Source organism: Ranitomeya variabilis, chromosome 2 (assembly GCF_051348905.1).
Source record: "Ranitomeya variabilis isolate aRanVar5 chromosome 2, aRanVar5.hap1, whole genome shotgun sequence".
NCBI classification, from domain to species: Eukaryota; Metazoa; Chordata; class Amphibia; order Anura; family Dendrobatidae; genus Ranitomeya; species Ranitomeya variabilis.
In genome coordinates, this window is record NC_135233.1 from 452,670,208 (window position 1) to 452,684,435 (window position 14,228).

The 14,228-nt window shown below is 41.0% G+C and overlaps 1 protein-coding gene across 1 annotated transcript; it reads left to right on the forward strand.

Moving 5' to 3' along the window:
• The first annotated feature begins 328 nt into the window (after positions 1 to 328).
• LOC143809577 (chymotrypsinogen A-like) lies at positions 329 to 11,614 on the forward strand. The gene is made up of 7 exons (XM_077292622.1): positions 329 to 466; positions 557 to 660; positions 2,642 to 2,721; positions 4,372 to 4,450; positions 7,645 to 7,825; positions 7,962 to 8,095; positions 11,408 to 11,614. The coding sequence occupies exons 1-7, from the start codon at positions 415 to 417 to the stop codon at positions 11,567 to 11,569; spliced, it is 792 nt and encodes a 263-aa protein (XP_077148737.1). The 5' UTR covers positions 329 to 414; the 3' UTR covers positions 11,570 to 11,614.
• The last annotated feature ends 2,614 nt before the right edge of the window (positions 11,615 to 14,228 follow it).

A 14,228-nucleotide genomic window follows, 5' to 3' on the forward strand; every position in this document is an offset into this window, starting at 1 on the left:
ATTGCATTTTTTATTTTTAACCATTTCACCACTCGTATTTTTTTTAAGTTTTTCAGTTCATGAAATGGTAAAATGAATAATTTAAAACTACAACTTGTGCCACCCTCAAAAATAGGCCCCCATTGGGAAAGAAAAAACAAAAGTGCAAGATTGAAAATGTATTCCGTTAGGAAGGGTTCATAAGTCTAAAACAAACTCTGCTGGTTATTTCTCATGGAGGAAATCCAAGAAGTTTCTTTTATAACATCTGTTTCTCCCACTAATTTTTCTCTGAGAACACCTGTTACCATTTTTTTATATTAATCCAAGGTTTTCTGATAACAGATTTGATTCTCCAATCTCACGCAGCGCTTATTAATCACTAATTGAGGATATAAAAACTGCACAAAATTTGACCAGGCTCCACTTACCACGATGGCGTTTCTGTGGCTTCTGTCCTGTCTTGCCCTGCTAGGGGGCACCTATGGTAAGTGTAGACATACAGTATTTGGATCATGCTCTTTTACGGAGATCACCAGTTCTTTCCATTTATACCTATCATGCACTTATTTCTTAGGTTGTGGTGTGCCAAGCATCAAGCCGGTCATTTCTGGTTATGCCAGGATTGTGAATGGGGAGAATGCAATTTCCGGTTCATGGCCATGGCAGGTGTCTCTGCAGGTAAAGTATTATATTACACACTATACTGTTTATTTTGCTTATAAAAGTTCAGCAACCTACACATATATTACAAAATCAGCTAATAAACTTCAAAGTTAATTTCCAATTTTGTGGCACAAATCAACAGTGTACAAGGAAATAAGCAACTTTGTAATATATCTTATCAGAGAAATCCACTTCTTTGTTCACAAGACTGATTATTCTTTCTCAAAATTCTCAATTCATTGGTAAAATCCATATTCAGTGAAGACAGACTTTCCCATTAATGAGATATGAGATGATAGTTTGTGCTCATAAAGCTCTATGAAGAACTGTAACTGTTATTGGGGCAGAATGTCTGTTTGCCTCTTGCTCCTCCTTCCCTCCATAGAACTTTATAAGCACCAACTGTCATCTCCTATCTTAGGAATGGAACATTTTTGTCTTAGCTGAATACAGAATTTACACATGAATTGAAAGTGAAATATCTGTCCTGGAAGAGGAAAAAGCAAATTCCACTGATAAGATATATTACTAAAGTGCATATATCACTGAACTTTGAGAAAACCTTACTTGTAATTGGGGTAATTTAATTAAGGCTTCCTATGGCGGTCTTCATTGAAAGTGCGCTGAAGTAATGTACATCTACAGTAATTCATTAGGAAGTTCACGCTTCTTAATAAATGTGGTGCATCTTTTTAAATCCGTGAGCTTTAACTCAAATCTATGCTTAGCCTTGACTTTCCTTCTGACCTGGAAGAAACAGATTCTCTCCCATTTCAGACAGAAAATCAAGGCTGCAGCCGATCATATCCAGTAAGTGTTTTAACAGCAGCTAAGGAAGCTAGCTCTGACCAAGCTGTAATAGACAGATGTTGACTTTATAACACCTATGTCCCATGGGAAATACTAATTTTTAATTAGGAGGAAATGTATTTGATTGGGGTCTTACAATCCCCCCAAAACCCACATACTCATCAACTAGTCCCCAAACCTTACTTGGTACTGCTGCCAGTGTCTCTTGATGGCTCCTCCTCACCTTTTCCATTGGTGATTGTAAGATGACTGCTGCAGCCAGTCAACGGCCACTGATTGGGTGCAGCAATCACGTGCCATTCGAGTAAGAAACCAAAGCTTGGAGATAGAGGTGAGTGAACTGTAAAGTTCGGGGTTCGTACTGGATAAGTGGTGTCCAGTGCTAAACTCCGAACATGGATTTCTCTCAGAAGTCCATTTTGGTGTTCCAGTTCAGAAGAAAGAGATAGAGAGCCTTTTGCAGCCCCCTAGCCCTTACTAAGACCATTTTACAACAATTTTACAGCACAAAAGTTTGGATCCCCATTGACTTCTCTTGGGTTCGGGTTCAAGTTCAGGTAAAGTTCTGGTACCCGAACCTTACTTTGGACTAAAGTTCACTCAAACCCGATGATTCTGAATATCCACGGGTCCACTCATCCCTACTTGGAGACTGTTTATTTGTTTCAGAAGAGGTACCAAAAGTTGCCAACTGTCTAAAAGTTCCTGGACAGTTCATAAGAATTAAGACACATTTTTCCCCTGTCCATAAACTAAATTTGACATGTTTGTCTGAGATTTTTTTTTTTAACCTGGAGAAATATATATACAGATTACTATAAATTTATCATCAATTTACAACTCACAGTGAATGCAGCTGATGTCTTTACATAAGAACTATGGACTGCAGACACGTATCATTTATTTTTTTTATAGATACTTTGGTAAATCATAAGAAATCACTAACTTTGTATTAGCTCCATGATTCTTTGATAAAAAATCAGGTTGGTAATCCAATGTAGCAGTACCGAGGAACAGAGCGGATACATTAGGAGAGTGTGTTTCTTTAAATTCTAAGACCAGAATGGATCCGTTTTTTTTAAAGGTATACAAAGTAATGGGCAACTTCAAAGTAATTGTATGAAATAAACACAATAACAAGGTTAATATCCGGTTTACATTGCTTTGATGGTTTTGTTATCCACAGGACAGGACTGGCTTCCACTTCTGTGGTGGTTCCCTGATCAATAGTCTGTGGGTGGTCACTGCCGCCCACTGTGGTGTCACGTAAGTATTGACAAATTTCTTACTGAGAATTATTTCATCTACTTCAGTGGTATTTGGATTTAATATTTGAATACCTTCATCTTCTAAATGATGGACATGCAGAAAAGACGTGGATACTGAAAATGGAGAAAGTACTAAAGTAGTAAAAAGTAGTCACTAAAGTTGACTGTCGCGGAACTAACATTGAATAGTGATACATCACAAGTTAAACTGCATAAACTCCACAGACTTTACATAATATTGATCAAAGTGTCTCTCCCAGCCTGAAATGTCTGCTTAAAGGGAACCTGTCACCCCCAAAATCGAAGGTGAGCTAAGCCCACCGGCATCAGGGGCTTATCTACAGCATTCTGTAAAGCTGTAGATAAGCCCCTGATGTATCCTGAAAGATGAGAAAAAGAGGTTAGATTATACTCACCTGGGCGGGCGGTCCGATCTTATGGGCGTCGCGGTCCGGGGCCTCCCATCTTCTTACGATGACGTCCTCTTCTTGTATTCATGCTGCGGCTCCGGCGTAGGTGTACTTTGTCCTGTTGAGGGCAGAGCAAAGTACTGCAGTGCGCAGGCGCCGGGAAAGGTCAGAGAGGCCCAGCACCTGCGCACTGCAGTCCTTTGCTCTGCCCTCAACAGGATAGACAAAATATGCCTGTGCCGGAGCCGCAGCGTGAAGGCCAGAAGAGGACGTCATCGTAAGAAGATGGGAGGCCCCGGACCGGACCACGATGCCATCAGACCGGACCGCAGCGGGACCTCCCCTGGGTGAGTATAATCTAACCTCTTTTTCTCATCTTGCAGGATACATCGGGGGCTTATCTATAGCATTCCAGAATGCTGTAGATAAGCCCCTGATGCTGGTGGGCTTAGCTCACCTTCGATTTTTGGGGTGACAGGTTCCCTTTAAGGCTGTTTTAAAGGTTGTGATTACTATTCAGATGCAATTATTGTGAATTGCTCTGTATTAGTGATGAGTGAACATGCTTGAATAAGCTGTTATCTGAGCATGTAACTGAGTGTCTTCGACGTGCCAGAATAATATGTTCGAGTCCCCGCGGCTGCATGTCTAGCAGCTGTTCGAGAGCCACAACACTTGCACAGATTGCTTAGCAAACAAGAAATTCCTACATGTGTTGCTGTTGTCGAACAGCCACGAGACATGCAGCCGCGGGGACTCGAACATAGTATTCGAGCACGTGGAAGACACTCAGTACCCGAGCATGCTCGGATAACAATTTATTTGAGCACGTTCGCTCATCATTATTGTTTATACATATGTTGGAGCAGCCTTGAACTGGCCCATCGGTGAACTGGTGTATTCCCCGGTGAGCCCCTATGCAGGAGTAAGCCACTTACATATCAACATGAGCCGTAGTTGACCCAATACTTTTGGTTCACTATGTACAGACAAAAGTAGCATCTCATCATTCTTTCAACAAACTACCCAGTTTATTATTATACAAAAGCATAGTTACATTTGTGAAAGAGGTTACTATAATATTTGTATGTAACTGAACAGTGGGATCCCAGAGTGAATGTTATTGGTGGGCCTTAGATATCCCAGTCTGACATATTGGGCAGTATGATCGCTAGTACTGTAGATCTCATGAATACAATGTAACAGTTGATATATCCTTGTATATCATTTATTTACAGAACCTCCCACCGTGTAATTCTGGGAGAATACGACCGTTCCTCCTCCGCTGAGCCTATTCAAACTAAAACCATTTCTAGGGTAAGCAGGAAAAGTAAAGCAAAGTTTGTTTATTCTGCTTCATAAAGAACATTTTATAATTAGCAATTTCTCACTGAAAATGCAGTTCCGCTGGCAGTTTTTATAGTAGTTTTTTTTTTTCAAGCAATCAAGATTGGATTTAAATGCAATAGGAAACAAAAAGAAAAGAATTATACTTCTCCTTTCTGCTGAATCATCTCCTAGTTTAAGTGCAGAAAATGCAATGGTGTTTCCCCCTCCAAAAAAGCACTGTATGTGAAATGCATGTGTTCGCACTGAGGGCCCGATTCATTAAGACTGGAGTTTCTTATACCAGTCTTATTAAGGCCATGCAAGAGTAAGGCCGGGATCACACGCAGCGAGATATGGCCGAGTCTCGCAGGTTAAAACCAAGCTCTGGCACCGGCACTCCAGAGCGGAGCGTGCAGCCGCACAGCAATATATGGAGCCACACGCTCCGCTCCAGAGTGCCGGCGCCGGAGCTTGGTTTTAACCAAACTGAGCCGTATCTCGCTGTAGTGTGACACCGGCCTAAGATGTTCCAGACTCATTAAAAGGCACACCCCGTGTAATTAATGCCTTGCATGCACCTCGCCTGAGATGTTGCTTCAGTCAAGGACTTTAGAATTTTCCTGAATTACGTTGGGTGTTTTGCATGCCTTGTCCCATGCTAACGCCATCCACTTTGGGACAGAGCTGGCAGGGACTGGTGTAAAAATGCAAAAAAGTAGCAAAATTGAATCGGAGGTGTGATTCGTCTTGATGAATTTTTTTGAGTAGAAGCTCCAAGTTGTTGAGAAGTTATGAATTTTTGAGGAAAGTTTTGAAAAGTTTCCACTTCAAAAACTCAGGAAAAAGCGTGAACACACACTTCACCCTTTCACGACATACACAGTACCGGTACATCCTATGCCGGCTCCTCGACTTTGACGATGGTTCAAAAGCTGAGCCGCCTCTTTCTCAGCAGATGATGGGTGTGTTACTCAGCCATCACCTGCCTCTAACAGCCATGGGTAGAGCAAAGCTGTTAACTTGCTAAATTCTGCTGTCAATTTCTGACCCCAGTAGGAGGACGCATAATCTGACATGCCCATGAGGTGAACTTGGGACATCGTTGGGTTTCCATGACAGCCAGGGGTCTGCTGAAGACCACCATGCCTGTTATGACAATTCTTCTGTGAAATGTATATAGCAAGTCTCCTAAGGGGACTAAGAAATGCAATGAAAACAAATGTTTAAAAAGATATTAAATTTTTTTTAAAAAATATATTCGTTAAATTCACCCTCCTCATCCTCTATTAAAATTTAAGAAACAAAAAAATATAACAAACTTGTTATGGCTGCATTTGTAAAAGTCCGATCTATCATAATATCAAATAAATTACTGTAGTCCAATTGGTGAACGGCTTAGCAAAAGAAAAATCAAAACACCAGAATTGCGGCTTTTTGTTCACAAAAATTTAATAAAAAACATTATTTCTTGCCCAAATTGATGGTAATAAATATATCAACTCAAGATGCAAAAAAACAAGCCCTCACACAGGTCCATGTCCCGAAAATTGAAAACTTTATGGCTCTTGGGAAATGATGACACAAGCCAATTTTTTTTTTTATTTTTTATTTTTTATTTTTTTACAAATTTCTGATTTTTTTTCACCACTTAAATAAAATAAACTGTACATGTTTAGTATCTGCGTATTTGAGCTGACCTGGAGAATCACGTTCCCTGGTCATGTTTACTGTAAATTGAACACTATAAATAATAATTTAAAAAATTGCGCTTTTTTTTTGCTATTTCGTCACACTTGGATTTTTTTTTCTGGTACAGCACATGATAAAATTGATGATGATATTCAAAAGTATAACTTGTCCAGCAAAAAAATGTCGAACGAGAAATAAGAATTAAAAAAGTTATGGCTCTTGGAATCAGGAGAGGATAAAACAAAAGCGCAAAAAATGGAAAAATTACATCATACTTGGTACATTTTCTTATGTACAAAGTGGCACAGAAAAATAAATAAAAAACAAATATTATTATTATTATACTTTTTGATAGCGCCATTTATTCCATGGCGCGTTACAATAGACCCAACTCATTATTTGCATTTTTTAAAGTACATTTTCTGTCTTGTCTTTTTGTTTTTTGCTGATGGACATTGCACAAAATACATAAAACTTGCACTTGATATTTGATTAATTTACTATAAAATAAAAGATGCTTTTTTCATTCATTTCATTCATTTGCTTCTTTGGTGCCTTTTTTAGAGTAAAATATCCCACAATTCTTTCAGTAACTTTAAAATGTTGGAAACTAGTCTTTAGCTGCACGAAAAAAAACAAAATTAGGCTACGTTCACATTTGCGTTGTTGGGCGTTGCATCGGCGACGCAACGCACAACGCATGCAAAACGCATGCAAAACGCATTGTTTTGCGACGCATGCGTCCATTTTTGGCATGATTTTTGGCGCAAAAAATGGCATCATGCAGCGCCCTCTGCGCCCTGACGCTTGCGCCAAAAATGACGCATGCGTCACAAAACGCAAGACAACGCATGTCCATGCGCCCCCATGTTAAATATAGGGGTGCATGACGCATGCATCGCCGAACCTGCGTCCGACGCAACGCAAATGTGAACTTAGCCTTAGACAAATTTTGCTCTGCACTAGTAGTGAACTGTCATAGCATTACAGGAAAATTTTGCAATATTTTCAAGTCACAAATGATGAATTAGTTGAAAACTTCTAGATCAGAAACGAATGTCAAGACTGCTGAGCGAGCCTAAAAAACGACAAGGACTGAACCCCCCCACATAAACATGGTGCAAAAGCCATAATGAACTTGGTGCAAAAATAAAAATATAAAAGTGTTTCAAATTCAAACTTTCAATATAAAAAAAAGCAAAAAAAAAAAAAAGATAAATCGGGGGCCAACGGATATTATGCCAGAATTTAACAATAGTAAGATGTAAAAAAAGAATAAAATACTTACCGCTCACCTCTCTTTAGGGTCAGCGGCATTTTTTTTCTTACTGCAACATACCTTAAGGTTTTTCCCCCAGATTTTTAGAAAGTACAGAAAATGTAAAAGCTTAGAAAAATACTTAAAATCAATGGCATCTTTTTTAATATAGATTTAGAAACATAGGAAACAAACGTGTGAGTAGACGCCCTAAGGCGGATTTTTTTTTTAACAGGTCTTCAAACATCCCAGCTACAGCTCCTTTACCATTGTAAACGATATCACTCTCATCAAGCTCTCCAGCGCCGCTAGCTTTGACAGTCGTGTGTCCCCAGTGTGCGTTGCTGCTACAGCCGATATATTCAATGGAGGCGAGAGATGCGTCACCACCGGATGGGGCTACGTCAGTGCTTCAAGTAAGAAAATGTTAGGAATTGAATTAGAAATGTCGGCTTTCTACTGGCAACTTTACCTAGAGATAAAAAGCCGAGTATAATATGACAGCACTTTACCATACAGGATTTATATGTTGCGTTATGTATTGTCTTTTAGCACAAACTACCCCAAACAAACTGCAGCAGGTAGCTCTGCCTCTTCTGACCAATAGTGACTGCCAGAGATACTGGGGTAACAAAATCCAGAGCACCATGATCTGCGCTGGAGCCTCTGGAGCCTCATCCTGCATGGTATACCATTATATCTACTATTACTATTATATCTACAAATCATGTCTATTGTTTTGCTATGTATCAAAGAGAATCTGTCATTAACCGTAAATATTTAAAGATGTTTTCCGACACTAAGAGTGAATTTCATACTATATGTGTACCTATCTTAATGACTTTTTAAAATGTTCTTGATTTAATTATTCCCCTCTTTTCTCTAACTTCCAGTCTATGTTTTTTTTTTTTTTTTTAGTTGTTTGACTCATCAGGAGGCAAGGGCTGGCGTCAATCACAAGGCATCCTTCTCCTCCTTAAGGGCTGTCCCACACGTCCAGATAATTCCGGTACCGGAAAAAATCGGTACCGGAGTTATCCGTGTCCGTGTGCCTGTGAGCTCACGTAGGCCATACATGCGGCACACGTGTGCCGCCCGTGTGCCGAGTGGGTACCACACGGAGCGTGTGGTACCCACGCATGTGGTACTCTGCATCGTGCTGAAGCCGCGATTCATATCTTCTGTGCAGCAGCGTTTCAGCACCATGTGGGGGGGACAGCGCTTACTGTAGCGCTGTCTCCTGCACGCCACACGGACTGCACACGGAGAAGGTCCGTGTGTGGTCCGTGTTTTACACGGACCCATTGACTTTAATGGGTCCGTGTAATATGTGCGCTCCCACGAACACTGACATGTCTCCGTGTTTGGCACACGGAGACACGGTCCGCAAAAAATCAATGACATCTGCACAGATGCATTGATTTCAATGTGTCTACGTGTGTCAGTGGCTCCGGTACGTGAGGAAACTGTCACCTCACGTACCGGAGCCACTGACGTGTGAAACCGGCCTAAAGCTATGTTCACATGTTGCGTTTTTTGCCGAGTTTTTTTTTTCTTCCAAAGGCAAAACCTGCTCTCTTGGAAATAAGAAACTTGCCTAAAAAAAAGCAGATTTTGCTTAGTTTTTGTTGTAATTTTTGCTGCGTTTTTGTCAGGGTACATTTGTCTCTTGTGCACTCTGAAAAAGTTTAGTGCATAAAAAAAAATGTGATTCTACTTCATCAGGTTCCGGCACCAAAAACGCAGCAAAACCTGATATATGTTTTTTTCAGTGGTTTTTGAACCGCCAATTGCTTTCAATGGGTGGAAAAGTGCTGAAAAATCGCTGAAAGAAGTAACATGCTGTATTTGGCAAAAACCAAGGTATTGCACAATATATTGAGGACAAAAAAAAACAAAGTGTGAGCATGAGATTTCTGAAATCTCATAGACTTTGCTGCTACTGTAAAACGCAGCTGAAAATTTGCATAAAAAAGCGTTGAATAAATGCAACATGTGAACATGACCTAAATTACAGCTTCATAAGGGCGGCAGCGCCGTGGTCACGCCCCAGAGTTGCTTTCCGTACCCTAAAATGGGACATCATCAGGCACATCCTTTTCAGAGACAGGTCTGTGTCTATTTTGCTGAGCATGTGCCAGTTGTCAATTCCGACACATGCTCCTATGGTCTCCCTCCTTGCCGAGCTCCTTCATGGTGATCCTTCACTGGCTCGCCAGTTGTCATTACTGAGCATGTGTCAGATGTCAGTTCATGCTCAGTAGAAAAGACACAGCCCAGCCTCTGAAAAGGACATGCCTGATGACGTCTGGTGTCAAGGCGGGGGAGTGACCACAGCACCGTCCCCCGCTGATACATTGTTTCAGGGAGAAAAGGCATGCCATATGAGGAACAGCAGCACCTGCCCCCTGATGATGATCCATTTGAGAATCCCAAGTATATTCTGAGAGATTCAAAAGAATCGTCATCGGAAGTAATAAAAAAATAGACTTGAAGCTAGCTTAAGGAAGCTAAAGTATAGGGTAAGGAATTTGTAAAGGAAGATCATTAATAAATGGTTAGATTAGTAATTAAAATAGGTAAACAAATAGTATGAAATTCACTACCAGGGTCGGACCACCCTTTACTTTTTTTTACCCTGATTGCCATTGTTCTCCTGAATCTGGCATTGTTTTCCTTTTGTTCCTGCGCCTCTCCATTCCTGAGCTATGACTTACTCTAGCCTGCATATAAATCTAGTCCTTTTCTTGTCAAGTGGACGTGGTCCTCTAAAATATGCCCACAGAGAAAATTTGAAGACCTTGCCCATTTGGCTAAAAAAGATTAGATTTGCATACAGAGAGGAGGGAGCAATATATCTGGAATGGAGAAATGGAGAAAAACAATGAGAGCTTCAGGAGAACAGCGGCATTTGCAACAAGTAAAGCATTAAATATTTAGGGTGAGCAACAGGTCCTCTTTAAATTACTAATAGCAGTTGCCAATTTCACTGGGGCATACAAAAAAATAGCTATTTGCACAGTGCATTGCTTAAGTCAATGAAAACAATGTGGAGCTCTGTTATGTTGGTGGAAGCTACATCCGTAAGATCTAAGAGTCATAAAATATTTAGGTCTTCTATTTGTTAAATGTAACAATCAAATCTGGCTGCCTGCTTGTGACAAATCTGTAAACATACCCGACTATGCTGGCGATCATTTAAAGAAGCCATTGATTAATTAGCATAAATAATCAAAATTAAGTTTTATTGAATTTTCATTTATATGCTGTAGGGATTCATGCTTTCTGGTAGTCACTTGGATATGCACAAGCACAAAGGGTTTTAGATCAAAACAGAATTAAGTTTATTGTTCTTCATAAGCTTTACAGCTCCCACGTGAGAACAGCTTTCTCACGTACAAATGAATAACATAAACAGTCCATTCTACAGGTACAATAAAATTCCAGGTAGTAGCAGCTCAAGCAGTTTAGAACACATTGATCCCGGTTAGACGTCTCTCTCTCAGCCAAACCAGATCTCCACTTTGCACTGACGAGGGGCAGTACCCCAAAACACAGTGTCTGCAAATTGAGATCTGGTTTTGCTCTTGTCCTGAGTCATGTGACAAGGCTCGTTAAAGGGTCGACATTGACTGTTAGGATTGCTACTTCCAATAGGTGGCACTAGAGTTCTAGTCCTCTTCCTCTCTGAAGATACAATTTGCAGAACACATTCATCAAACAAACACTCCACTCTGCTGAGCTAACCCAGCTGCTGTTATTAGGCCTGTAAACCCTAGGTTAGATAATGGGGACCATCTTTCCCACACAGACTCTTTTGGTTGCTCCTAAATTTCAGACCCCAAATCTAGTCAAATTAAAACTCTCTCATTAACCCAGTGTTACTGGTATAGATTTTACATTACCAAGGCCAGACATCTCGGTGACACATATCTGCCATCCAGGACTTTACCTTCTGGTTTCTTACAATACATACTTATTAACTTTTTATTTTTTAGGGTGACTCTGGTGGACCTCTTGTATGCCAGAGAAATGGAGCTTGGACTTTGGCTGGTATTGTGTCCTGGGGAAGCTCTTCTTGCTCTACATCTTCTCCTGGAGTTTATGCAAGAGTAACAACTCTTAGAGCCTGGCTGGATCAAACTGTTGCTGCTAACTAAACACCTAAATATGGTATATTTGCTGTCTATAATAAACGATCTTTAGTGTCAAATACAATTGGCTATTTTTTATTTATAATATCACGTTACCTTTTCAGGACACTTTGTTTTGTTTTAGTTGGTGTTATAGCCTCACCTGGTGATGTGGATTATCTATGCCAAAGGTTATTGTGAACAACAAGGACTAGAGGCAATGATGCAACGGAACTAGACTTGCCAGGTCTATGTGGATCAGTAAGGACCAGGATAGCAGCATATGCAATACAGCAGATGGGTAAAGATAAGCTATAAGCAATAAATACAGCTGGAGGGCAAATACATATAGGAACAGCACAGAAGTATAAGCAATTAGATATCTTGTAGCATTTATGCACACAGTTAAAGCACCACTCCAGCTTTTTACAAATTTTTTTACCACTGGAGTGGTGCTTCTAATCTAAGTCCACTGTCCCCTCTCTTTTACTCACCTTCCGGTGTCTTCTACTGTTGTCACTGCGTATCCCGTCAGTCTCTGGCAGTTTGCGGCCTGCTGGCTGCTAAAAGTGTTTGCTGGAGTGAGCAGGAGGTCACAGCTCAAAACATGTCTATGAAAACTTTGTTCAGGCTCACATAGACTTGCGTTAAAAGCTTGTGACCGTTACCACTGACTTCTGGACAGTCAAAAGCTTCAGTCACAAAATAACGCTGTGGGACTGGAGCGGTAGCGAAAAAAGGTGAAGCTGTTGGAGGGTGAGTATAAGAGCAGGGCAGGGACATAAGGTTTAAATCATCACTCTAGTGCTGAAACCCTCCCCTCTTCCTCCCCACTGGAGTGGGGCTTTAATCTCGGCAATAGTAGACACATACAGTGTGATTTTGATACTCTGCCGATTTTGCATGTTTTCCCACATGTCGGTCGATCGGGAGGTGACCCACGACTTAAAAAAAAACAAAACAACCTTGCTCAGGTGCCGCCCCCCCACATTGTCCCGCCCTAGGCACGTGCCCTCAAGTGCCTAGTGGCAAATACGGCCCTGTCGCTGGGCAACATTAAGTTTCAGTTCCCTCCAAACATTTTATACTGGTTAGGCCACTCCAGGACCTTGAAATGCTTCATAGGGAGCCACTCCTTAGTTGCCCTAGCTGTGTGTTTCAGGTCATTGTCATGCTGGAAGACTCAGTCTCAACCCATCTTCAATAATCTTGCTGAGGAAAGGAGGTTATTGGCCAAAATCTTGAGATCCATCCTCCCTTCAATACAGTGCAGTTGTCTTGTCCCCTCAGCAGAAAAACACCCCCAAAGTGTGATGATTCCCCACCATGCTTCACAGCTGGGACAGTGTTCATGGGGTTTTACTCATTCTTCTTCTTCCTCCAAATATGACGAGTGGCGTTGATACCCAAAAGTTCATCAGGTATCTTTTAGTAGGAATATGGTTAACCAATGGAAAAACAGTTATGTAGCAAGTTGCTATGCTTCATGAATACTCAGGCAACTGATTGCTACCTGAGGAGATCATTCGTGATGACATCTGGGATGTTTGCCAGTTTACCAAAGTAACTCATTGAAGACTTGTACAGAGGAAGCTGGTCTTAGGAGAAGGGAGCAAGGCGCGCAGCAGTAGAGCTAGTCCAGGTGAGTAACAGAGTTCCCCTTTTTAGGATCCATTCCAGAAGGGCCTATAAAAGAAGAAAGAAGATGCTTGGCATGAAATCTTCTAAATAAAAATTAAGTTTTAACCGAACGTCTTTTTTTCTGGACTGTCTCCCTTCCAGTCTATTAAGTAGAGTAGATTCCAATGAATCATCTTACATTCCAGAATTTGGTTGACCTCATACTCCAAGTCAGGATTGGTTGTGGAAGCAGGCGAAAAGCAATGCAAGTTTTGGAGATTTGCTCAACAATTTAGAATGGACCAATAACTATAAAACCCAGCATCTTGCAACAAGTCTTTAACCCCTTCCCGACATATGATATACTAAGAAATTGAGCTTGCATCTTTCCAGCATATAATGGCTGTTTGACAGCAGCAAGTGGAGCTGAGCTCCATCTGCTGCTGTTAACCACTTTAATGCACCTGTCTCTGACAGCAACATTTGAAGCATGCAAACCAGAGGGTGTGCGATTTCATGCCCCCATTGGCCTCCACAATAACATTGCAGGGTGCAGATGGGTTGCTAATGCTGCCGAAGGTCTGCTGAATGCTCCCATACCTGTCATGATTGCGCTCTCATGAAGACCAGCCTGTGGGTTGCGTTGATAGGAGACCATCATTTTTACTATATACTGCAATACTTTAACATGTTCATTTTCTGTAGTGATTTTGCTGGGCATTTTCTGTAAGAATCCGAAGGTATTAAAGGCTTGAGCAGGAGAATCCAGCCAGGACCAAGAGTTAGCACCCTTCCGAGTGAGGGCTGTAAGAGGAGCTGCCACTTGAGTGTAAATTTTAATAAACTGGTGTCAACAGTTTTCAAAGCCTAGGGAACTTTGGAAGGCTTTAAAATTGATGGGGTTGTGGCCGGTCAAAAATAGTAGGTCTAGAATGTGGTCTTCTTTTGATATGGATTATAATTATGCTCCACAAAGTTTGGGGAAGGTGGTAACACCTGCAAGGCTGCAGTATCATTGTATGCAGAGAGGAGGCAGTGACGCACAAAGTTCCAACACAAAGTCTCT

Excerpts from the sequence above, each read along its gene's own strand:
- LOC143809577 (XM_077292622.1), top strand. The coding sequence starts at position 415 with ATGGCGTTTCTGTGGCTTCTGTCCTGTCTTGCCCTGCTAGGGGGCACC. Across the intron at positions 4,451-7,644 it reads AAACTAAAACCATTTCTAGG|GTCTTCAAACATCCCAGCTA; the intron begins GTAAGCAGGAAA and ends TTTTTTTAACAG. Across the intron at positions 7,826-7,961 it reads GGGCTACGTCAGTGCTTCAA|CACAAACTACCCCAAACAAA; the intron begins GTAAGAAAATGT and ends ATTGTCTTTTAG.